Source organism: Gallus gallus, chromosome 4, assembly GCF_016699485.2.
Source record: "Gallus gallus isolate bGalGal1 chromosome 4, bGalGal1.mat.broiler.GRCg7b, whole genome shotgun sequence".
NCBI classification, from domain to species: Eukaryota; Metazoa; Chordata; class Aves; order Galliformes; family Phasianidae; genus Gallus; species Gallus gallus.
Window position 1 is genome coordinate 36,330,551 of NC_052535.1, and position 27,106 is coordinate 36,357,656.

The following is a 27,106-nucleotide window of genomic DNA, read 5'->3' on the forward strand; positions in this document are numbered from 1 at the left end:
GAGTCATAAAAAGAATGATTCTCGTAGTTGATGCCCACCTGCAAGTACAGGCCCTGGATTCCCAGTGTCTCCTTTCAAAAACATGTAAAGCAAATAATTCCAGTGACACTTTCCTGCATAAATATTTTCCAGAAGGAAATACATGATGAACATAGACAAATATGTGCTTGAAACTGTAACATTTTCAAACCATTTGAAGTTTTAATGCAGGTTTAATAAAGATTCATAAAAGAATCACACTCTCTGTAATAGATTGCAAATGCTCATAATCACCCTGAGGCTGTTTTCAGCTGCCTGATGACTATAATATTTATAAGTCCAGCTCCAGACAGTCTTAAGTCTGTTTATTACTCATCTGATTCTTTGCCAACTTTCTGTACTCATTTACATCACCGTGCCTCAATAAACAACATATAATTAATTCAGGCTTCTTATTGAACTATTTTGTTTTTACATTAGTATGTATTACATCATCCAGACAAGGAAAGGAACATGTATTTTTCATCTGTGTAACTGTACTGTGTCAATTACATTGCAAATTGGCAGTTGTTTGTGAGAACTTTCATATTAACTTGCTTTTGCTCATTGACATACCACTGCAAATTGAATATATATTGTGGCTGCCCCTAAAATTGTTCACTTCTGAGATAAATGGACTGCTGCATTATATTTTTCCAGTGGAACAATGACCATGCTTCTGCTTTTTGCCTTGATATTGTTAGGGAAATTCATTCCAGGTGCTATGCGTCATTATGTAGAATGGTAAGAAAAGATTAGCCTTTGTTCAAGTTGATTTCCTTTAAGATGGAATTGTTCGGGATCTTTAAGGCTTGGTCTGAGCACCTTCTGTGCTGTGTTAGTAAAAATGGGATATTGAATTTTCTAGAACTTCAAAGTTGAGGTCAAAATCAAGCTGTAGATGCTTTCCTGATGTCTGTGTAATTATATTCTCTGGAATTGAGATATTATCTTGAGGTTTTGCTAATGTGCGAGATTTCGTTTGTGTATGGGCAGACTGCAAGTCTCAAAAGAAAAGTGATTGATCCTTGTACTGTTCTACATTGCTGTTAGCTAAGTGTTTTTCAACTTTTAATACAATATTGTTATCTTTTCAGCAGTAATAAAGTTTAGCTTGTAAATGGTTATTTTGGCAGCTAATGAGTCAACATTTGCTAAAATAGGAAACTGTTGAACGAAGTACTTGGCACGTTGTTTTGAAGAAATTATATCACTACTGGAATAAAGGCATGAGTTGATCCTATTATTGCCATAGATGTCATATAGTTTTATAAATTGAAAAGAAATCTTCTCTGACAGTTTTAATCAGTCAAGAGGGAGACAGGAAAAAGTGATAAATGATTAATTGCAGTACTTGTTAATTATAGTTTAACTGCATTATTTTCATAGTTTGCAATCTTCACATCACCAATCCACTCATAAAACATTCCTGTTCCTATAATGTACACTTGTAATCAACCAAAAAAATTATTGAGGAGAAGACTGAGGTGCTCTCAAAGAAAAATTTGTCTTGAGTAAGATGATCACACACATTGTCATGCTTATTCTACTACCACAATGGGCTGCAAGGACAATCATTTTTCCTCCCACCTACCTGGACAGGAGCATATGGTTCCTCACACTCCTGAACACCAATAAGGAGTAGTAGGGATCTACAGGGAGAGCTGGTGCATTATGTACACAGAGGTACAGTTTCTCTGCAACCAGTCAAATGTACCTAGGCATAGGTATTGAGCTGTGTTGCACAACTATGTAAGACTTAAGTATGATTTCTCAAGATTGGCATAATTTTTAAGAAGAACATAAATGCTGAAGATAAATAGTTCTCAGCTCTAAGCTGTTATCTGAGGCAATGGAGAAAAATTTATGTCTCTGTGAAATGCTGCTTCATGCAAAAGAATCTACTAGAAGCCTTCTGAAAATCTCTAAGGTGAAGTGTGGTCAAAAAGAAATGGACTGAAGAGGTTTTAAGCAGATTATGCAGTCAAAAGCATGTTTTCACTGGTGATAAGAAGAGGGGAAATGGCCTTAAGTTGCGCCAGGGTAAGTTTAGGTTAGATATCAGGCAAAACTTCTTTACAGGAAGGGTTGTTAAGCACTGGAATAGGCTCCCCAGGGAGGTGGTGAAGTTACCATCCCTGGATGTGTTTAAAAACCATTTGGATGTGGTACTCAGGGACATGATTTAGCGGAGGGTTGTTAGAGTTAGGGTAGTATGATTAGGTTGTGGTTGGACTTGATGATCTTTAAGGTCTTTTTCGATATGAGGGATTCTATGATTGTAGACTGTACTGGCTTGTCAGCCTCTGTGAGAGGGGTGATCACAATCTGGCTTCCTTTTTATTTTCAAAAACCTAAAGTAACAGCTGATACTCAAGGATTAGTTCTAGCTTCAACTTTACTTATCTTTTCTCTTTCTTTCTTTCTTTCTTCTCTGTTTAAAAAGCTGAGAAATTCAAGTGAAAGATCTTGTATGAATCATCAGTGTGGCTGGAAACTTAAGTCTTGCAGGATTTGAAAACTGCAAATGTTGGTGGTATCTCTCCAGCAATATTGATTCAATTTCCTGAGACCATCAGTATTGATTTTCCTTATTTAGAGGGTAATCTCTAATAATTGAAGTACAGAGACCAAAATAAACTAACGAAAATGACATATTCAGAGGATCTTTTAAAGTAGGGTTTGTCTACACATTTCAGTAGTACCACTGTAGTTCGGATCAAACAACAAAATTGAAGTTACTTTTTTTTTTTTTTAATGATTTGAAGTGAAAATGTTTTTAGAAAAAATTATATAGATGTGCTGTTTATTTTACTTTTTTTTTTCCAAACTGGATGATCATAAGAAATTTCAGATATTTTTTAAAACTTTTTATTTTTAATGTGTGAAACCTCAAAAAGTTGCATATGAAGGAGGAAGAAAGTCAATCTTATCATTTACAAATTTCAATTTTACCTGAGAAATAGTATCTTCACTTGCTAGGTTCCAGAAATTTTGATAATGTAAATGGGATCCCAGCTGTAATCAAGCATTTGAGCTTAAATATTTTTAAAAAGTGTTGAAACTAGTTTTCAGTTCCCAAGTACTGATGAGAAGCAACAACAAGAATGGATGTAGGTATGGAACTGTGCATTTTTGTTGGTGCTGTTGTTTGTTTTTTTTCTTGGTGGTGTTTTTGATTTTAACTTTGGAGGTTCACCGAATTACATATAAACTTACTAATGAGAGGAAATCCCACTGCGTGCAAGTAGGATGAAGGACTGTTACTGAATCATCATGCTAAATTGTTGTTTTCCTTAGTTTAGATCTTAACCATGTTAATAAACATCAACACACTCACAGGAATGCGAATGCTTTGCTCAAGGCTTTAAGCAGAACCATAGCACTGTCAGATTCCAGCCGGAGCTGCATATCTCCCTTGTGTGCAGTGCATTTCCATAACTAATAGTTGCTGTCATGTTAGCCATCGTTGTGTAAGGAAGAATCACTGTGCTAGACTTAAAAAGCTTTCTTGATAATAATTTGGACAGTGTCATTTGTTATACAGTGGCTTTTCTCATCAACTGTACAAATAGAGTGGTCTTTTGTGTAAATCAACCAGTGAATATTTATGACAGGTGCATTCACCTTTACTGCCACAGCTGCATCAGTTGGTATTTATCATCTGGGTACTGCAAGGAAAATGTTCTCAGATCTAAAATGGTATCAGAGGGAGGATGAGCTAATGACTGTAAACCAGCTTTGAGGTAACCACAGTGCTCAGCAACAGCAAGTACCTTGTAATTTAGACGAAATACAATGATAAGGGTGGACAGATGGATTTATTGCTGTTGGTGAATGCTGCCATCTTTCTCTTTTCCTAGCTGCAGCGTGATTTGAAAATTTATTTTAAAATATTTCATAGAATCACCAAGATTGGAAGAAGAGGAAATTTTTTCTAACATCCAACCTGAATCTCCCCTGGTGCAACTTGGGGCCATTTCCTCTAGTCCTGTTGCTTGTTACATGGAGAAGAGGTCAATCCCCACCTCACTACAGCCTCCTTTCAGGTAGCTGTAAAGAGTGATAAGGTCTCCTCTGAGCCTTCTTTAGCCTAAACAGTCCCAATTCTCTCAGCTGCTCCCCATCACACTTGCAATCTGGACTCCTCACCAGCTTAGTTGCCCTTTTCTGGACATGCTTCAGGGTTGTGATGTCTTTCTTTTAGTGAGGGGCCCAAAACTGAACACAGTACTCAAGGTGCAGCATCACCAGTTCTGAGTACAGAGGGATGATCTCTTCCCTGCTCCTCCTGGCAATGCTATTTCTGATACAAGCCAGAATGCCATTGGCCTTCCTGGCCACCTGGGCACACTGCTGGCTCATGTTCAGCTGAGCATCTATCAAGACCCAAAGGTCTGTTTATTTCACACACTCTTCCAGCTTGTGGCATTGCCTGGGGTTGTTGTGGCCAAAGTGCAGGACCCAGCACTTAATCTTGTTAAACTTCATCCCACTGGCCTCAGCCTAGTGATCCATCCTGTCCAGATCCCTCTGTAGAGCCATCCTACTGCCAGGCTGCTCAATATCTCCTCCCAGCTTGGTGTCATCTGCAAACTTACTGAGGATGCACTCAGTGCGCTCATCCAGGTCATCACTAAAGATACCAAACAGAACAGGTCCCAATACTGTCCCAATCCCTAGATCCCTGGGGAACACCGCTTGTGACCAGTCGCCATCTGAATTTGGCTCCATTCCCCACCACTCTCTGGGCTCGGCCATCCAGCCAGTTCTTTACGCAGCAAAGAGTGTATCTGTCCAAGCCATGGGCTGCCAGCTTCTCCAGGAGAATACTGTGGGAGACAGTGTCCAAGGCTTTTGCATCTACTTCTAGCTCATTTTTAATAAGAGTGTGTAAGATGTACTTGGAGTGTGAGATGTTAATTTGCTGTTCATTTTGCATGGATTATAAAAGCTTCACTGAATATACAAACTGCTTTTGCTGCATGAGGTGTGTTGGCCCCAGCCTATCTTAATCTAGTATGTCCTAAACATTACACTTTCCCCAGGACAGAGAAGGATATTTTCTCTCTCTCGATTTTTTCCTTGGCATAGAAATAGAGATGTAAAATAAAAGTCACATAGTACTAGAAATAAATAAATAAACTAAGGTCCACATTGGTGATCTGGTGGTAAGGAAAATTATAAGAGTAAAATTTATTTTTTTTTTAAATAACACAGTGGAAATCAAGAATGTCATTGTTCTGTGCGCATTGTATATATTCTGTAGCAACCTCTGTAAAAAGAAAGCTATCACAACTCCTTAAATTTTGTGTCAAGAAAACTTGTTGACTTTAAATTATCATTATCTACTGAAAATATTGTCTCCCTCTTCCTACCCACCTCCCTGTGCATATTTTCTACCAAAAAGCTGGTGAACTTTCCATTAAAGTGCTGCTACTGTTTTTCTTAGGTGAGGTCTAAGCCTTTCTGCCAGGCTGGCCAGTTAAGGAGATCTAGATATCAGATCCTCTGTCCAAAGGACAGCTTAGTTCTCTCTGCTCTGAGCACGTTCTGTAGTATCTTGCCCATATCTTGTGGTCTCTCTCAAGTACTCACAAGATGTTTAATAAACAGACTATGGGGGTTTAGGTGCTTGCATTTCATTTGTGATGTACTTCCATAGGTACTGATACAGTAATAAGTCTACAGCAAAGCTGGCATCTGGATTTTCAGTTCCACCAGACTCATATCAAGCTGCATTTGAATATACCTGTCATGCCTTTGGAGGTTAGGGGGCTGTAGGCCTTGTGCTCACCCACAGAGGATGCTCTGCAGCTGCAGTTCCGCTGCATAGTGTGCTTGCAGCCCATCAAGTGTGTCCAGGGTTAGACCTTCTGTGCTCTAGCGGCATCCAGCATGGGCCCTTCGTACAGACCTGCCTTGCTCTGCTGTGGCTGTGTTTGTGTAGTCAAGTAAGGGCGTTTCCAGGAGAGTCCTGGATAAATTTTACTTTGCTAATCCTTGTTTTCTAAACTTTCCAAGACAACTTACAGTGTCTTGAATCAACCACAATTTTGGTTGAAAAGAGAGTATTTGCTATTTTTTTTATTTCCAGCCTGCTTTAATTTTATAGCTGATGGTGAATCTCTGACTGCAGAGTGGTACTATGTTCTCATGTATGAGTAGAGTTGAAGTGATGACTGTACAGTAAAAATCAGAAAAGATAATATTAACTAAGAGTGACTGTGAGATGAGAGAGGAGGTAATATGTATCTTCGGTTTTAGCATCAGTCTGTCTCTGTATGGCAACACTGACTTTCTTCAATAAAGAAAATAATTAATACTGGTGATAATGGACAGCATTTCTGGAAATGACTGTGACTCATCTGATTTACATAGAAAATAGAAATGCATCTCCTGGCTGGGCAACAGGTTGGCTAACAAATCCAGGGTGAAAAGCACCTGTGTTCCAGACATGAACAGTTGTGGATATCTGCAGCAGAGCCATCTGTGCCACAGGTTGCTTGCCAGATTTTCCTGCAGAAGGAGTTTATCTATTAGAAAGATGATTCCACAGTGCAGTGTGGAAATGTGCCACTTTCAGACAATCCACGCAGGAAAGATAATGCTGCCCATTCACTGGTAGCATCTGTTCTTTGGCATTCACTTTGAATATGATGATTACTAGTGACTTGCCGCTGAAATACTGAAAGCACCATCGTGATTTAAATAGCATTTCAATAGCAGGATGTGTTTTTGTGTGCTCTCTGCCATTTCACAGTGGCAGGTGAGCATCACCACTATCTCAATTTTTCTACTGGGTAGGCTGAGATAGAAGCTGAGTCAATATTTATTTTCCATCCTCCACTTTGTGTTGTATCATTGCTAATGGCAGAAGTAGTAAAGAAGTTTTATGCACCATAGTTTGGTGTCCTTCCTATTAGAATGGTGCTATTTTCCTAGAAGTGAATCATACTGACACCATACTGTTGGCATGGTCACCTAATAAATGCAGAACTGTAGAATTATACTGGACCTGCATCCCTTTTGTCTCTTCCTTTGATGAAAATTCTGTATAGTTGTCTTATTTATATTTGCAGATATTCATGGCAAACAAAGTAATTTGGCCTATAATCTAGTTCCTGGGACAGCACAGATTATACAGAATATCAGACAATAATTCCAGTATACTTTTAAATTCTGGTCAAGTGTAATTATGTTCTTTCTTTGGAAGGACAAATAATACTTCAGCGATACCTGCATTTCCAATTCTGGTGTCCAAGAAGAATATATGGTTATATGCTATGTAATTTAAATTTTAAAAAGGCTTTCCTAGCCAAAGTCAGTTTTTCCCCTTGACATTTTGATAGTACACCTGTGTTCATCCAAATGTTTTCATCATGCTTCAGTAACTGGGATTCTGTCTTGTCAGTTTTTATGCAGATCTTAATCTATTTGTCTGGACATGGAATAATTCAGAGTGGGTAAGCATCAGAAACTTCAGAATGAAGGGGTTAATGTTATTTTATAATTTGAATGAAGCTAAGCATACTTGTAGCAGTTCAAACTTGTTGCTTCTTAAATTGGTGTTTAAAATGCCAAAAAAATTCTAACATCTCATTAGATTGAATTTAATTTTCCTGATTTGGATATTAACTAGAATCTGTAATTATTATCAGATTCTCCTATAGGATTTTGTTTTTAGGATAAGCATGCATTTTATTTGCCTTTAAACTATTCTTCAAGTCTTTAGTAATACTAGTATTCTGGCAGACTTTGAGAGTTGCACTGTGTTGCAGTGCTAAATGCCTAAAATTGCTGCCATTTCTGTCCAGTTCAGTGTTTTAAAGCTCTAGACAAGACAGCTTGTTGGTTGTGACAGGCTGACTTCCAAGACTAAGCCTGTAGAAATACTTTTGTTGTCTGTTTAGCTATAAGCTTACACTACACTACACTTGATCTTAGCCAAAAGGACGAGAAGCAATGGAATAATAATTAAGCACTAGAATAGGCTCCCCAGGGAGCTGGTTGAGTCACCATCCTTGAATGTGTTTAGAAACCGTTTGGATTTGGTGCTCAAGGACATGATTTAACGGAGGGTAGAGTTAGGGTAGTATGTTTAGGTTGTGGTTGGACTTGATGATCTTTAAGGCCTTTTCCAACCTGAGAAATTTTATGATTCTAAGCTCTTATGTGGTGAGTGCTTTACGCCTTTAAGTGCCTTGGAAATCTGGTAGTTGAGGAGGGTGGCTGCTTGTATCACTCTCTAGATAGTATTTATCTACTCTAGAGACAATTTGTTTTCCTTATGCTGTTTTGTGTTAATAAAAACAAGAGGAACAGGATGGGAATGTCTTTCTAATGCTCAGATCTTTTTTGATTGTGTCATTGAATTTCTCTAAAAGTCAGTATCTCTCTGTCAATTTATTTTGCCCAAGCCTGAAGTCAAATGCCGACATCTACATGTTTGTTAGCACCTTTAAACTACAGCATGTGTTCCGCCCGAATCCAAATCCATAGACGTATAGCCAAGTAGAAAGTGTATTAACTAGGGCTGGAAAAGAGGAAAGCTTGCACTTAGTGATAGTAAAGTTATTCTGGAGTTCAGCATAAAGGCATATCAGCTCAAGTATTTTCATCTTTTCTCAGAGGCTCTTCAGGTCCAGATGCTGAAGCATTCCAGCTGCACTCCCTTTGGACAACACAGTATTCACCTGTTGTAGTTACCAGCCAGGCCTTAGTTGTGTTTCTCTTTCACTCTCACAGGTCCTATGCTAAATCCACCTATGACACCTCCTTGATCTTCTCAAGAGAGTGTAATATGGGTTTCTATGTCGTTATGCTGATGCTTTCCTACGGGTATGGGTTACATCATCACTGTAGCCTTACTTACACCCACAGGACTGAAAAACAGCAGCTGAGTGCTGGAAGTACTGCTCTCTGTAAGGTTTAAGGAGGCTGCTGGTGTGTAGATGGCTTTTTGGGAAGGTATTTGAAAGATTTCCTCACAACATTTTTTCTCTAATGGGGTGATTTTAATTATTTTCTCTAGTCTTAAAATTAATTTCAGTCATTCTAAATGCCATTCATTGCCTGCCAGTGTACCCCTATGAGAATATAGTAACTGAAGATCTGATAAAGTAGAACAACAGCACCATGCTCTGCTGCTCTCTGCAGCTTGTCTCAGCATTGCCCTGAGCTGTTATCACAGTGCACCAGCATGATGTCACTTGTATATCCTGTAATGTAGACCACCCTGAGGGTCAACTGAGAGCCCTTTCCTGTTTGACGTTACGGCTGTTCTTGTAATAATTCTCCTAGGGCTTACAGTCTGCCATGTTCAGACATCCCTCTGATTTTTCAGCCTTTGCAGTTCTATATCACCATGTGAGAACTGAATCTTCTAAGTTTCCTGTAGCATAAATTATTTTGAAGTTCCCATTCCATATGGACTCATTCTGTACTGGCTGCATTGCAAAGTTGCAACATTTTCCTGGCTTTTTAGAACAATTTAGAACAACATTAAGACTTTTCAAGAGCTTCACTTAGATTAAGTTATGTGGTGTTGCTGTGGGTAACAATTTTGAGCCCAGTGATAAAAAGAAAAAGTCTACTTCCTCCTCTCCACTCCCTTCAGGCTCCCTTACTCAGTAGAAACATTAAAAGTTGCAGTTATCTTCACTTCACTGCTGTTCTTGAATTTTATCACGAAAGTTCTTTAAGAACAATATGGAGCTACTATGATGACTGAACGATTAAATGAGAAAAGTTGCTAGAAAGGCTTACTAGTTTGATTTCTAGTGATTATTTTGGAGGGGAGCTGTTATGTGGCCATTGTTTCTTGTGTTTCAGTACTTCAAGCGCAAGCATAGCTCATGAACAAGCTCCAGCGAATTTGAAGTTAAAGCCCAGAGGGATCTACCTGACACTGAATGTAACATTTTTATGACACAAATTGAACGGCTTTTTTTGTGTCTTCCTTTTTCCCTACTTACCAATTAACATCTTCCTTGGCTTTTGATTTTCCTAGATATCCGTGGAATACAAGAGTTTTTGGACAAAGTATCTCAGCAGGGAATGGATGTGGCATTGCAGAAAGTGGAAAACAATATTAATAAAATGATCACGGGGCTCTTTGCCACCATGCGAATTGAAGAACTGAACCGCTACCGGGACACTCTGAGACGGGCTATTCTTGTGATGAACCCCTTGACAGCCAAATCATTCTTAACAGAGGTATGTCTTTAGCAGAAGTAACATCTTGCTCTATCTATGAAGTCTGCAATTGGTTTTGACAAAAGATTCCATTTATTTGTAATCATTTCAAATAAGTATTTAAGTGGTCTCTTCAAATAGAATATTATCTTCATGTCTGTAAATTGTGCAGGCAGAACAGTAAAACTACATTTTGTGTCAACTTAGGGAATACACAGAAAGAAATTAGTCCTCCTTTATAAAACCCATGTGTATTGTTTTGCTATTTCCTTGTTTGTCATATTCATTCCTTAAAAAAAAAAATAATTATATGATATAATGCTTGATAATAATTGTGCAGCAGTGGAATGTATGAAGGACTGGATCTGAGTGAGGAGTGTAAGAGGATAAGCTAAAGTTACATTTATTTATTTAAACAAAAATTACAAGCAGAATACACAGTTTTCAAGGCTCTATAAGTTTTAGAGACAGAAGTCTTGTAGAGAGCATTTAACTATGACTTGCATACTTAATTTTTTAACTAGTTCTTTTTACACAACATTGTATTTCTAACATTTGTTTATTATTTAAATGTATTTAGTCCTCTGTTCAACATGAACTTATGGTTAAAATACCTTTTTTTCCTCCATTCCACGGAAATATACTTTCCTCTGCAACAGTTTCTTGTTGCACCTATTTGTGAAAAATTGATAGTGTATTTGTTGGTGTGTTTTGTTTTTATTTTGCTGTTTTTCTTTTCTTTTGTTCTTATACTTTCATATTTCATAGATCTTCAGAAATTGATGCTCAAAACCTAACTGGGTGTATGCAGTGTCAAGTGAATGGCTTTTAGGAACATTATTTAGAAAAGGGATTTGGAGTAATTTTTTGCCTAAGCAATCTGTTGTCCTCATCACGCCGTCAACCTTGCTAATTCTGTGTAATTCTGAATATCCTGCACTATCCAAATATTTGCATTGCCTTATAACATGTAAACAATTTGTGAGCATGTTGTAGATTGTACTGCACTATTTTCTTCACTCAGGGTAGAAATGTGCCTTAGATCACTGTCATCTTTTGTGAGTGAGACCCAGAGAGAATGTCATACCATGTTTTTACCAATGGGGTACTGACCTGCACTCCAACAGTCAGCGCCTCTGCAAGGAGAAATTTCTTGGGATAGCTTTGCCAGTCAAAATGTGTTACTTTGTAGTTGAACCAGCAGCCATGCATTATGGGTAAACAGTTAATTACAAAGTGTATGTATCACCAATGGGTTAAGTCACTGCTACACAATCCAAGCGTGAGCATACGTGCTCATTCCAAAAAGTGTGCCTTACACCCATTCAGTCTAACCTTGTAATTTAACTTAACCTAGTGGAATTAGCAAATTAAAATATGTTTTTAATAAGAAATAAATGCATATGTAGACAAACCATAATTTTTTAAATTTATTGTTATGGCTCTTCTGCACAGAAGATGTGTTTAAGCTGCCTAGCTGCATTTGGCTGTCAGCTTTTCTTCTCAGATCTCACATACTCTCTGTTTCTTGCTCCCTTCTTGGATGACCAGTTTGGCTGAACTCCCTTATTGTTCAGCTGTGAAGAGGGTTCATTCACTTTGCAACAGCTGTAGTAAGTGTGAGCTTGATTACTATGCAAGTAACAACTTTTCCAGGGTAAATAGACAGTAGCTTGTGTAAATAGGCAGTCTGCAAATTGGAGATTCCTGTGGCAGAATTTATCTTCTCTTTGACTCATTGTAATATTTATTTTTAAATAATAGCATGCTAGGTTTGAGCCTTCTATTTTGTTTGTTTGTTTGTTTTAAGCAGTGTTGTTTCTTGTGTTGAGTCTTAGCCTATTCCTTCTTTCTCTCCAGCTCATGCATCTCTGTAACTTGTAGAGAAGATTATAACTCTAACAGACAAGAAAGTGGAGATTAAGATGTTAATGCAGTGCACTGACTATGGAGATTAATAAATAAATAAATAAGCCACAACTCAACACTCTCCTCCCTTCTTGTCTTTAACAGCTGTATAAAGAGACAGGAATACTTGAGTATCTGTGAATACGAGTATCTGTGAATATGAGTATCTGTGAATGTAAAGTGAGAGGAAGAGACCAGACGTAATCTCAAATGTCCTTCATTGCTCTGGGTCCTCCAGGTGATGGGGAGAAAATCTGCTGAAGATTTGATGAGGCTGAGTATTGCAGAAATAGGGACAACTGCCCAGATCGATTTTCGGAAGAATTTGGGAAAATCCTTTGCCAAGGATATAGTAATAACTTGCTCAGTTTTCAGTAGAGTGATATATTTTTGTACCCTCAAATAATCATTCAGAACCCATATGTGAAGGAAATTACTCTCATCCACACTCCTCTGATTACTGAAAAGTACCTCACATCCAATCATTTCACTCAAAAAATTGCTATGCTACAAAAGTACTGGAAAATGATGAGAGCTGTATGCCACTTGCTTGCTACTGGGTTTCTTTTTCTTCTTTTTTTTTTCTTTATTTTTTTTTCCTGCATGTGTTTTTGTTGTTCTTGTTATTGTTGTTGTTTTTCTTTGCGTTCTTCTGATCTGAGATGAACTTTTGATGAAATTCCAGGATATGAAAAGCCATAAGGCAAAAAAATTCTGGGGTCAAATGATAGAAACAAAGAGAAAGGTTCACCTCGTGCTTTAGCAAAAGAACAGGGGCTTTTTTTGGGCCAAGGATGTGTCTATCTTCATTTAAGACTTGGAGGGATGGCATTTCAAAATGGTTAGGAAAGAGAGCAACCACTCCTGTGTTGAGCCCACTTTGCAAATCAAGGACTTATAAAGCCATGTGTGAGAAGGAGGAGGAACAGACCAGCAGACAGGTTGCCATGTAGGTTCTGAGGGGAAAACAAAATCATTTTAGGAAGCAAAGCGTACCAAAAAGATTTTTTTAAATAGCTAGATGTCCTCAAGAGGACTGGATTGCTATCAGTACATCTCAGCTTACAACTTTTTTTCTACATAGCTAAGGAAACTGCCTTGTTAACTACATGTAGAAAAATGAAGGTGTCTTTCTGTGCAAAGACTCTAGGAGATAACAGATTACAAGAGAGGGATAATGCTGATGATCTGTTTCTTAGATATGGTAGAGGATAATTATGTTGGTTAGCAATAGACTTTACACACTGAAAATTCAGCAAGCCATGAGTGAAAGGAGCCCTAGCATTAGCAAAGAATTTGGATGGAGTGTTATCAGGCAAGCTCAAGAGGGGCCTTGTTCTAAGAAGTGAAGACTTGCTGCAGTCAGTTCCTGTCCTCAGTGGAGTGGTTACAATGTTAGCAGCAAGCAAGGCAGATGTGAGTGCACACCTTGCTGCCCTTTGCTATGGCTCTCTTGGTTTTGCAGAATGGTTTGAGTTGGAAGGGATCTTAAAGACCATTCAGTGCCAATCCCCTGCTATGGGCATGGTTACTACACACCAGATCAGACTGTCCTGGGCCCCATCTGATATGGCCTTGAATGCTTCCAGGGATGGGGCTTCCACAGCTTCTCTGATTAACTTGTTTCAGTACCTCATCACTCTTGTACCAAATAAGTTCCTAATTTCTAATCTAAATCCACATTCTTTTAGTTAAAAGTATTACCCCTTGTCCTATCACTACATTGCCTGATAAAAAGTCCTTGTCCTGTGTATTGACCTGTGTGTATACAGACAAGATTATTATACCAATCTACATAAGTTGCCTTTCATTTTCAAAGAAAATTCAAATAATTTAGCTTTCAGGCATCAATACAATTTACTGCTAATCTTAATATTTTCTCTACCCCAAATTGATGTGGAGTGATATTAAGACAACATTACCTTGAAGAGAAGCAACGGTATTACTTTCATAAATAAAAGATCTTGTTACAAATTAAATCTTAAAAAGTCAGGGAAAATAGGAAAAGCATGTAAACAAAATACTGAGGAATTCTTGCCATGTAGAATGCAAATGAGAGAGAAGTGAATATTTATAGAGCACATAATTTAAAAATGCTGTATGTTATTGAACCTCTACTGTGTTTTTTTTTCTCATTATTGCTGTGAATAGAAGATACAGTAGCATTTGTTCTGTGAAATTTCATTATTATTTCTTGTGATAAGTATCATTAAGATTATGACTTCTTTTTGAAATATTTTAAACTTAAGTGTTTAAAAAAAAAAAAAGAAAAAAAGGCTTTTTTCAGGTAGTGACATGGTTGTACCAGATTCCATCTTTAGGTCTGATCATGCAGTAAAATCATGGATCTCCTAGATCAAAGATGAGCATTTGCGTTAGTGTTACATAGCTACCTAAAGCAAGCTTATTTCTTGAAAAAACTTGTTTGACTTAGAAGAGTCTATTCAACCTTTTGTCCACAGGGATTTTCATCCCTTGTGTGTCTAAGGTTGGAAGCTTGGTCTTGGTTTTTGTTTTGTTTTGTTTTAATCGTATTCTATAATGCTGTTCCCACTGAGCTTTATATGTGCTCCCAGGAAGCAGTCAAGGCCAGGCTGGATGGGGCTCTGAGCAATCTGGTCTATGGGAGGTATCCTTGCCTATAACAGGGGCGTTGAAACTAGACGATCTTAAAGGTCCCTTCCAACCCAAGCCACTCTATGATTTTATGATATCCTAGGGAATGTTACATCAACATTTAACTGTGCTTTGTTCTTGTAGTTAATAAATAAAATTATCCTGTCTTCAGACCGAAGTGTGGTGAGATGTTAAGAGATGAAGTGAATTCTGCTGACAATAGGAGTTAAGTATCAGTGTGGTGGATCTGGGTGCTATTTCCTTTCAAATCCATTACAAAAATTTCTGTAGTTTTCCATGAAAGCAGATGGCAGCGTTCTTTGTTCAGTCATGAATAGATTGCTTACACTGGAGAGTTTGGAAGACTCTGGATAGACATCAAGTATATGCAAGGAGGCATAATCATCTAATACTAGTCTGAAGTCTCTGAAGGCAATAGTTGCTCAAGGAGATCTCTTTTAGGTATTACAGGTGAAGGTGAAGGGTCATCAGCAGCTATATGGACTTAGCTAGTGTTATTTTTAATCTTCTCATCTTATTGCATGTTGTCATATATGTATACGTGGATTATGAAGAGTTATGCTGCAATTTTGTTGGAAGAGATAACTTCAGAGGCTAAAATCCAATCTAGCAGTGTCAGCAAACCTCTTTTGTCCTGTATTTTTCTCATTAGTAGACTGAGTGCTCTGTTTTTTAAGGTTATCTTTCTCATCCTTTTTTTTTTCTTTTCTTTTTTTCCTCTAGTGTTTGAGCTTTTTATACAGACATTACATTGAAAAGCACTTGCTCTTTTGAAAGTCCATTCTCTATGCCATTCAGCATGCCCATTGCAATTTTTTTTATATTAATGGCAGTCTAATTAAATATATTTTCTATTCTTATTTTTTGGTCTTTCTGTAGGTAGAGACTTAAAGGATTTTTTTAGTCTGCAAGATCTTCCAAATCCCTTTACTGTTCAGAATGTTGAACATGTTGAAACTTTCATACTTCAAATGTAGTAGAAGACTCTCATTTGAGAGTTTATTTAACCTGACAGAGAGGAAGCAAGTTTCTAGATTTCCACATTTCAGTAAAAATCTGATCTAATATTGGATTTACTGTTTAGTCCAGTTTGTTGACTTTTTGTACTCTTGCAGCCTTGAGTATAGGCCATTCAAATGAAGGGTGAATGATTAGATATGAATATCTATGCTATTTTCCAGTTCTTGATGAATGAAGTGATGCTGGGGTAGCTTTTTATATGAACCTGCTCTCCATAAGGACAGATTCAAAGATTAGATATTTAGTCATAGGCAAATGAGAAAGGAAAGAAAGTTTCAGTGCTCATATAAGTTAACTTCAAAGGGATTTGCATCTCATGCATTGTCATCATGATCATAACCTAAACAAACCATTCTGTTCCTGTATTTTCTGTAAAACATCAGGAGGGACACGAAATTTAGGTTCACGGTGTAGTGATGGGGTATTTGTGTCACCGTGTAGTACTTGCTGTATCTAAGATAGTTTATTTTAGTATCTGAAATGAGGAGAAAGCATCGTGGGAAATCTATCCCGATGCAGGAGGTCTGCATCTTCTTAAAAGAGTAACCAGAAGCTGGTCCTTTGCACTGACATGAATTTTAGAACTCTACCCTGCTGTTCTTGAAAAGTAATTATGTAAGTAGAGTGGAGCATATATGGAACATATTGGCTGCATATTGGCCGTTTCTTAATTGAGATTGCTACTAGCAGCTAGGGAGAACCAGAATGCAGGCATGCTCATCTTACAGTCAGCTGTGCCTCCTATGATTAGGTGATGTGAAAAGGGAGACAAAATCCTACCTGACCTGCCAGTGTGGTGATAACAATGTACTATGGTCATATATGCTTTACGCCCTTTACTGTGTTTTAATAGTAAAACAAAGCCTGACTGAAAAACAATTGACCAGTATTTTTGTAGTTGCACAATACCACAGTAAAATCCTTCATCCCCGAAGATGGTAAAGCAAGAAAATTAAATACCCTGCTTGAATGTAATCTTTGACTAGTATTCTGGATTTTAATCTTCAAATTTTGGAACCACTTAATAATCTTTTAAATCTCTTTTTCTATCCCTAATTCTCTTTCTATGTCAAACTGTAAGTTTCAATCCAGATTCATGATTCTAAATACAGTTCTACTTTCAATGAAATTTCATAAGAAATTTGTTGCAAATATTGAGGAAACCTTCAGCTGAACTGCTATGTATTCACTTGACAGAAAAGAAGTTTTAAAGATAAAGTACTAAGTAGAAGAGAATTTCATGTTGAGAGATTCATATGAGAATTTCATATTTGCAGTTGTGCAGACAACTGTTTGGTTATGTTTTCCTATATTTTTATTTTGTTTTTGTTTAAGTACATGGCATTTAATGCCTTGGTACATTGCTTGTTGCTGGGGATGCTGTTCTGTTGACTAAAACTAATTGAGGGGTTGACTTCCCATGATCTTTTGAGATCTAATAACTAATAGTTTTATTTTTCTTTTTGGATTGACTGTTATTTTTCCTGCTTTCTTAAATTGCTGTCATAATTGATTATATTCTGCTTTTATTATACGAGAGAATTTAATTGGATATAATAGTCATCCTTGATTTTATAGCTTTACTATAAACATCTCTGTTGTGCTCCTTATGAGACAAATGTCTTGCCATAGAGAACAATGATATAAAATATATAATGAAACAAAGCTATTATATGTACATTGGGTGAGACAGTCAGTATATTAAAGTATGTATTTGCCTCGGAGCTGCGGGTGGCTGTCCAATTCATGTAGGTATTATAAAAAGACCACTCTGAACATCTGCAAAACTAATGTGCAGTTGACTGCCACAGGATGAGCGCCTTTTTGAAGTAAAACAACAGTCAGAGAGGATTAATTTAAAGCAGCAGTAAGATCTGACAAAACTATTTCTAATCCAATTCTTCCTCCGAAGTCATGTTGCCTGATTGGCAGACCTGTTCTGCTTCCTTCTTTCCCACCTGTAAGTAGAGGTATAGCCAGTCTATTAGCCTACCCAGGTTTCTCTAAAATATAACCAGTTTCTAAGTTACTGTGACAATTCATTGTTGAATGTTTCTAACCCTGAAACAAAATTGATTCCTAATCAATTAATATTGAAATCATTTTGTTCATCTGTGAGACTGAATTGAGGAGAACTAACAGTCATTAGTTCTTCTATTTTAAAAAAATTCCCAGTGGTACTGATGAGATGATGCTTTTTTTTTTTTTCTTCTCTAAAAAGATCACCCCTTTCATAGTGTTACATTGTAATTGGCTTATAAGATATAGTTGAGAAGGATCTCCCACAATTTCGTGTGTTGTCTTTTTGGTTTTTTTTTTCAAAATACATGCTATAGTTTTATTCTGGTTTTAGTATTTTTTTTGCCATGTGTACTTCAATATTTGCATGAATTTAAATTCTATCTTTTAAAATTTGGCCAACCAAATTGGATAATTATCTGGAAATAGATTAGCAGTATATTAGCAACAATGCTTAGTTAAATCACTAGAAACAATTGCTGAAAGAAGGGGGATGCATCTTGCTTTTGTGGATACTTCATAAGAAGCAGTGATGTTTTCAAAGATGGTGAAAGATAATTTATTCTATTTTGAAAGTACTTAGCAGACAGTAGCTGATTTTGTGGTCTCCACAGAGCTTAAGAGCTCGCGTACTGTTTCTTTTAAGAGCTGATTACTGTATTAGGCAATAATATTTTTGCACCTCCCAAAAACAAATTTCCCTAGTTAGAACTTCTATTATTTCACTAATTTATAAATGATTTTAAATGATTTGTTTTTGTCCTAAATGCTCTCATTTCACATGGAAAATAAATTAATAGTTGTGATTCATCTCAGAATTCCCATCAATGAAAATAACAGCTGCTTCTGCTGATTGTAAAAATAGATGCAAAAAGTATCATTTCAATTTTTAAAATTCATGCTATCTACTGGTTTCCTATGCTGTCCACACTAAGGACTTCATATATTAATAAAGGCCTAAGCTTCCTTGGAGGGTCCACTTATTTTATCTCTATTTACGAGTGACTAGACAGTCAGCACTACTGAAGCTGTTGATAAAACCAAATTCTAGACAGAAAAACATAAACTGAGTTAAATATTGCTCTTGAAAAAAAAAATAAATCATTACACAAATGTGTACCAGCCTGACCTAGTTTTGGGATGTTGGTGATGTTAAGTCTTCTAAGGCCAGATAGGTGTATGATTCCAGAAAAGTTGTCCTCAGGTAAATGCAAGAAAATAGGGAAATATGAAATAATAAGTAGGTAGTACATCACATCATTACTTCTTTGGGATCCTTTAGGCCAGACCTTACCACAGAGCTCTTGAGCATGCTTCTTTGGGATTTAGACCATATCTTTTTGCTCCTGGTATATTCAGTGGTGACCCATTAGGTAGCTCTGGCACCAGCTGTGATACCAGATAATCAGATGAATCTGAATGTTGAAGAGTGATCCATCTTATGAAACAGTGTTAAGGAAAGTGACACTGTATCTGCAGCCTCTGATAGAGTTTTAAGCATGTGAGATTTACTTGGAAAGGGAACCAGTGTTTGTCTCAAGATTTATAAATATTTTTATCTTGAGAAATTTTCTATGTTTTAAAGCATATAAAGACTGGGAAGTAGCAGGAGTTTAGGCTGCCAGCAAAAATTAATTTAAGCATTAATTTCTGGACAGGTAAACACAGGGAGAGAAAAAGAGGAAAGGAAAAATTGCAAGGTGATGCTATTGGCCTCCTGTATTAAATGAGGCAAGAAGCCCCACTTGTCTGGTCTTCTGTGCTTTATCTGGCTTGTGAGCTGGCTTTGCTGATGTGTTGGACAGCCACAAATTCAGAGATTTTAGTTTTAAAGTATGATTCACATACAGCATTGATTTAATTACAGCAGTGGGAGGGCAGGAGATCCTTCTAACTCCTCCTCAGGCAACTTGGGACAGTTTATTACAAGGCTTTCAGACAATACAAGCTTGTCTTGGCTTCCAGAAATAGACTCACTGACACTGTGTGCCTTGGCATTTCTCTGTGGGGTTATGGAGGAGAACAATTCCACAGGGTTATTGTGTATGCTATTGAGCATTTTTGCATTGAACGTAAAGTGAGATGTGGTTGCAAGGGGAAATCAGTGAGGGAAAAAGAAATGGGAATTGAATGAACAATACAATTTTTTTCCATTTTCAGTCAAACCAATGATGAAAGCAGCTTCCCACAAGCTGTACTTTAAGCAGAGTCTTTTAAAAAAATCATGTATTTGGCATTTTGGAATACTCTGAGGACTGAAAGCTTTTCCTGAGTGATTTCCTTAAAGTAGAGATCATGTTTGAATTGCTTTTATATTTGTGAACAAAGAGATCCTTTGTTGTTTTCACTAATAGACATGTATTTCATAAATAAATATTTTAAAATAGAAATTTTTTACTCTCTAAAGAAAGGACTACTGGCTCCATGGAATTCCTGGCTCATGGACAGCCCTGTAGCTTGTGCCTGGCATTTCAAGCTGACAGCATGGTACAGGATGTATTTTGTGGAAGCCTTAGGGTATTTAGGGTCACAACATTTCCAGGTGCTTCTGTCCATAGCAAAATGCAGTCTTCCATCTCTTCAGGTGATCACATGAATGTTGGGCTTTTGAAATTTGTGTTGCATAGTAATTTCTAGTTCCCATCAGAGCATGATTTAATGTGTCAGTCTTGCCATAAACCCATTTGATTTTTAAACTGATTAATCTCTGCATTCTTATTAAGATCTGTTTCTCTCAGACTCTAAATTGTGCAACTCTAAAGAATCAGTGTGTAATAACCATCAGCTAATTTTGAAATGTGCATCTTAGATCTGGACACATTTGCTAGTATTGGAAAAGCCGTGTAGCAGGGTCAGCCCATGTTCTGCAGCTCAGCACAGAGACAAGCTTGCAAAACACTTGCCAGCTGTGCACTTAAAATGTGTAATTGCAATACACTTCATGTCTCCTGTTAACTTTAATTCTTTGGAGCATCCTCACGATAGCAAGTTAAACGTGGGTTTGATTTGTGTTTCTTCGATTTTTATTTTTCGCAACAGTGTACCTTAATTTTAGGAAGTGCAAATTAATACTTATAAAATAGAATCGTGTATTATTTATATACTGTTTTACATATATCCCTTTAAAATGAATAATTAAAAAAGCCTGCTTGTAGTGCAGAAATCATGCCAGAAGTATGTTGCTGTTGGAATCAGTATTTAAGGAACACATTTGTGGTTTCAGCTCTGTATATCAGTTTAATGTTGGAAAAACTTCATTGATGTTAACATCTCAGATTCTGACTGAAGCCAGCTAGAAGTTTTGGTGGTGGGTTTTTATGTGTGTGTGTTTTTCCCCCCCCCATAACAAAATCCAAAGCTTTCCATGGTCTGTCTTTCCAAGATAGTTGGGCAGACTACCTGAGTGCTTGGGCTCTGAAAACTCTTTTACAGAACTTCAAAAATTTTGGGTTTCATTCCAGCTTAGAATAAAACCAGCTTATCAACATGCTCTGAATATTTGCATGGCCTTTCTTTCATACAACTTTCCTTCAGAATAGCTTTTAAATTTACTTCCAAGTCAAACACTTTACATTTCAGTCTGGCATATTACCGTCATGGGTCTTTCATTACTGAGAGAACATTACTGCATTACTGTCTTGAATGTTAAAGCACTCATCTTAGGGCATTTAAGTGTTCTTATTGCCAATTGCTAAGTTTGAGATGGAAGTACTTTTTCATTGTCTGTTTTATCCATTTTCATTTTTATCTTGTTTGGAGGTTGCCAGCCTGCTGTTTCTGAGCATCCTAATTAGGCTTGCAACAGTGAATCCAAGCACACCGTCAAAAGAGCATTCAAAGAGGATGCAGAAAGCATCGACAAAGTTATGCAGTCTGAAGTACAGCTGGATGCACCACATGCACATCACGAGAGGTCCCATTGTGTGCTACCATTTTCCCACCACAGCTGTCTGATCATACATGCATCATCACATGCTCATCATGTCCAAAGACAAGCCCCTGACTGTATTCCTTAACTTAGTCATTTCTTATGGAGCTGAACCACAGGAACTGTGGTGAACCATATTGTGTACTAGATCTAAAAATCCACATCATGTCAATGTCATCTGACTTCTGCCTGTTATCAGAAGGAAAAGATCTACTGAAGAAAGAACTATGCACATGCCTATTCAGGCCTAAGATCCAAAACTAGGAGGAGGGTAATTGCAGTTACATTTCTTACAATTATTTAGCAACAAAAATTTAGAATGCATGTATATGTACAGAATTTAACTAGGAGAGGAATATAAGGTCAGTTCTGATGCTTTTATTTGTGTTAAACTTTTATATCATTTAAACATCTGAGAGAGATGAGTGAAGAATTATTTTCAGAAAACAGTATTAAGAATATATCAAGTTAACTGAATTTTTATCTGAAATGAAAATTATCTGAAATGAAAATGACTTGATTGTCATCTCTGATCACTATTCTTGATATATCAAGCAGCCAAATCTGAGGTTTTATAGTGTATTGTCAGTCTCTCTATCAGTGAAGTGATATTCCCTGAGGTACTTAGGATTTGCTCACAGAATTTTTTTTGTGTGTGTTTGTACACACTAAAAATATGTAGACGCTCAAGTTTTTTGATTCTTTTAATGTATGCTTAAAAAAAAAAATGGAAAAGAGATACGTCTTAACAGCATAATACTTCCCTTTGAGAGAAGGAAAACAGAAGCACAGAATCCCCCCTGGGGGAAATCTATGGAGCTGCTTTCAGTTTTGACAAATATTTTGTTGGGATGTTAATATAAATTCTACAGGACTAAATTTGTTGAGCACAAATATACGTGTATGCAGTAAGAGTCTGAAATTTTAAGTCTGTTACAAATGTGCTTCTCCTCACAAGACCGATAAGTAATAATGCGTTATATGAAAAGCTGCTGTTCAGATTGGAGTACTTGATCGAGCAATGATTTGAGAAAATGGAGAAAGTCAATGAAGAGCACAGAAAATTAATGTTTATTGGTGATCAGTTTAACTATATAGATTCAAAATAATTGCATTTTCATAGCTTGCTTCCATCCTGAACGGTTAATAATGTTTATTTTTCAATATGATTTATATTATTTCCTGTTAAGAGAGTTTTTTTTTTTTTTCTTTTGGCTGCTCATTTTTCACATTTATTTAGATGCTTTTTTCGAGGTAAAATCTTCCTGTAGAGAGTTGCACTTTCACCACATTATATAATGAATTTCCTTTCACATTTCTTTGTCCAAGATCTCTGTGATATCTAATGCATCATTTGCTACTTAAAATATGAAGTGTATCACTTCATCCTTTGTTGTTTTGTTTGTTTGTTTTTGTTTTCTTTTTTTTAATTGGCTTTCGAACGTTTGCATGGAAATATACGCATAATATGGCTACTGTCTCATTTCTTTTGTGTAACAATTTTAAGGAAGAATTTTGACTCTTAGGAAAGCAGCACTTGTGTGCCATCATCTCTAACTATATAATCATTTGCAATCAATCTTAAATGATTACCACTTGATTCCAAAAGTCTTACTTTGGGTAGATCCCTTTCTTTACCTTGCTGACTTCTCTGACTTTGTTGCTGCCTGTATGGACCACAGATACCAACTCTTTTTGTGGAGCCCACCTTACACTGTCAGAGGGAAAATCAGTGTGCCACTTTTCTTTATTTTGTATCTGAAAACAGAATTTTTTAACCTGTCTCTTCTGATCAGATGGCATACCTCTTTTCATGAAATGGTTGAGTCAGATATTCTTTTGTATCATCATCTTTTGTTGACAGAAGATCACACAAAGTCCCATTAGTGTTTTTTGATGTTAGAGGTTTTCTTGTTGTTCTTTTCCTCCTTTTCAGGAGTTAATGCCCTAATGGCTTTAAATACACTCACTCCTCACTAGCTCACAACCTGCTGGAGTGTAGATGTAATTGCTTTATAAACTTTTATCAATATTCTACTGTGTCTTTTTGGATTTATCCAGTTCAGTCAATCTGACTTCAAGACAGAGAGTTTGGGATTTGAAGATGATGAGCTCTGTACCTTTTGTGCATGTATCACTTTCCTAACGCAACCGCATGATATACTCAGTAAAACTATACTCAGGCTTCTAGTTGCTTGAAGATTTTGAAGGATTTCACTTCTTATCACAGTGGATTTTGCTATTTTGATTTCATACTAAATTCTATGCAAAAATACTACAATTTCAATGAAGGGGAAAAAAAGAAATCATATATTTTTCCCAGACAATTCCCAGAACAAACAAACAAACAAACAAATATTTGTTCTGAGGTACTAGAATGTACATGAATTCAAAAGAAATAGGTGATCGACTGTTAGACCTCCAAAGTATATCTGTATAAATAAATAAATTTCTACTTCCCAACAACTTATGTTTTTCTCCCCAAAAGTCTTTCTCAATGCATTTTGTATAACTTTTAAATTATTTTTCTGGCAGTGCCTATTTTTTCAAGGAGCTTGTATTTTAAATGATAGCTGTAGGGTGAATTTGTTTGACACAACCCACTGCAGCTAGTATCTTTTGTTCAGCTTGTAGAATTTGAGTCTTTCTTAAATCAGTACATTCCACACAGTGATATTTAATTTTCCCTACATAATTGATATACATCATTTTGTCCATACTGGCAATTCCCTATGAATTGATGTTCTCTTTATGTATAGTAACAAAGATATAAATTTTATATTGAATCATCCCTTCAGTACATGATTATTTTAAAATATGAGGAATCAGGAAGGAAAGGGAAATTCTATTCTCATTAAGATTTTTGATTATAATTATTTTTAGTTAACAAAATTTATCAAGATCTGTATGTCCTTGTGTTACAAAGAATTTCATGGCAGTATTTCATTGCAATCAGTGGCACTTCTACTAAGTTACCACAGCAGGTTTTAGCAGTATAATAGCTCTTAGTCACCCAAGCTCTTATACTATAGATGACTACAGTATGGACACTGGTTATTTGCAGTTTATCATAATTTTGTCTTGCCATCTTCTAATGCCCGGACAACACACATAATGCCTGAACAATTGTGTTCGTAAACTTAAATTCAAAACCTGCTCTAGGATAAAGACTCACAGATTTGCTCTTTCTGGATCTCCGTCCAACTCAAATTTGTTCTCTTTCTTTTGGTTATCTGTTTGATGCCTAATCAACTAAATTTATGCATTTTTAAATTTTTGTTTGTTTATTCATTTTCGACAAGCTGCTCTGTTCTCATTCATCCTTTGTTCATCAGTTTTGCCTTCTCACAGGATCTTCACATCTGTGCAGCACTTGAACATAGCTAATTCTGTCCAGAAAGTAACTTTGATATGCAGACTTTCCCAGCAAAATGTTCACAGCTAAAATTTGTTCCTTGCACATGCAAAATCACTTTGTCGGATCTTAATAAATACAGTCTCACCTAGTATGAAGCTATTCAAAGTACTGATGAAAGGTTACTTTTCTAGGTTGTTGCCCTAATCATCTACATGCTCTTCAGTCTACTTTTTTAGCATTATAAAACACAAAGCTTTTACTTTTTCTTTTTTTCTTGGAGCCTTTCTTGAAGTATTGAATCTTGGCTTTTATATTTTAAAAGGTGTTCAGATGTCAGCTATTGTTTACTTTGCCCATCTGTTATTGTTCACTGCTTTCCTTTTCAGTGATCTTGCTTCTGACATGAGTGTCCTTTGCACGAGGAAAGAGCATGCTACTAATTCACACTAAAGCAATTTATTATCCTGCTTCAAACTTTCCTCAAAACCTTTTTGTCACCTTCCCTTTGATTAACTTGACAATTCATAGGCAGCTGTTACACTGAGACAAGAGAACTGCCTGCCATAGTGAGTCACATTTGTTTGCTTCTTTGTACACATCCACCTGTCTACCCATCTCTTTCTCTGTCTACCTACATATCTATTCTGTTTTTATACTACAGATACTAATTTTCAGAAAGCACGTTCTCTCTCACCAATACGCATGGTCCAAGATGGGTTTTGACCTATAGGCTTTCCTCTTGCAATGTTCATTTTTATGTATGCTGTGGTCCTACACTTAGTCTACTTTGCTGGCCACTGTGGTCCTGCCCTCCTTTCTGCCCCTAATTGCCCGTTGCAATTCCTTAGTACCAACTCTTTCACTCATTCAGTTTTTTTGCTGAACTGTTCCAAAATGCTAATCCAGCAGATAATTATCCATTTTTCATGTGAGATGGCTACAATTAACAATCTTTCAGTAGATGAAATACTTCTTAAAGAAACAAACAAGCAAACCAACAACTTGCATCTTTGTTACCAATTAGAACTTGGATGATACCTGTTTCTTGATATTGTCATAAAAGCCATGAATTTAATGTAGCTCTAGAATCAGTTAGTTTGTACAAAGACCTATTCAGATGTCTAGAGCTCTCAAATAAGTTCTGACTGAAAACACTGAAAAACAAAATAGATAGTCAAAAACTATCTCAGATAACATGAAGCATGATAAAAACTCTTGTATTGAAAAATAAAAGGTAGTTCCAGTAAAATAATATTGTCTTACAATTATGAGGGAAGAAGGAGGTTTCAGTTCCCATAGTTAATGCATTCAAATATGTTGTAACATAAAGAATGATCTAAAAGAATGAAATAGCACTGAGCGTTTATGTATGTGTAGTTGTAATGTCTGTGCCATGAAACTTGCACCTTTTCTAATATACTAAGATTTTTATTTGTTCACATTTGTCTCTCTGGTACCTGACTTATTATAATTACTTGTCTTCCCAGAGTCTACTCTGTGGTTCCTTTGGGAGGAATTTTGACTACAGAAGACTTTGCATGTTGTAATTTCATTTGTAATATTGGTAGGCAAGTTCTGCTGTGTGCCTACCTTCATTTTCATCAAAAGCGTAGGGGGAAGATTAAAACAAAAAAAATCCAACCAATCAATTCAAAACATGCAAAATCTCACAACAAACAAAACTCTTCCTAAACCATAGTGCAGTACTTCAACCTAAAGCATGGTTTACTTCATTTGTACACATCAGAACTTATATCTCTAAATATAAACTGTTAGTGTGAATATGCTAATTTAGTTTCTTGTTTATTTGTTTTGCAGATATAGATAGCCACTGAAGTGCCAAGTTATTGTTTACATCTTCCTTTTGTCTGTTGTGGTTACTGAGAAAAACAAAAATAGATTTTTTCAGATGAAATCTTAAATGTTCTTCATAAACCGATCTATCATAGAGAATTTCTTGAATCATTGATAAAGTAACAACATTAATTTTCTGCAGCTTCAACACATTGTTTATATGTGGT

At 36.5% G+C, this 27,106-nt stretch overlaps 1 protein-coding gene across 6 annotated transcripts in view; it reads left to right on the forward strand.

The window, feature by feature from the left end:
* The window catches only part of GRID2 (glutamate ionotropic receptor delta type subunit 2), a 696,754-nt gene that overhangs the window by 416,649 nt on the left and 252,999 nt on the right, over window positions 1–27,106 (forward strand). For all 6 annotated transcript variants that reach the window (XR_212218.5, XM_015276600.4, XM_420483.8 and 3 more), the window contains one exon: window positions 10,031–10,236. Coding sequence is in view for 5 of the 6 variants with exons in the window: in XM_015276600.4 (XP_015132086.1) it covers window positions 10,031–10,236 (206 nt within the window). In the remaining variant the exon portion in view is untranslated. The remainder of the gene's footprint in view (window positions 1–10,030; window positions 10,237–27,106) is intronic.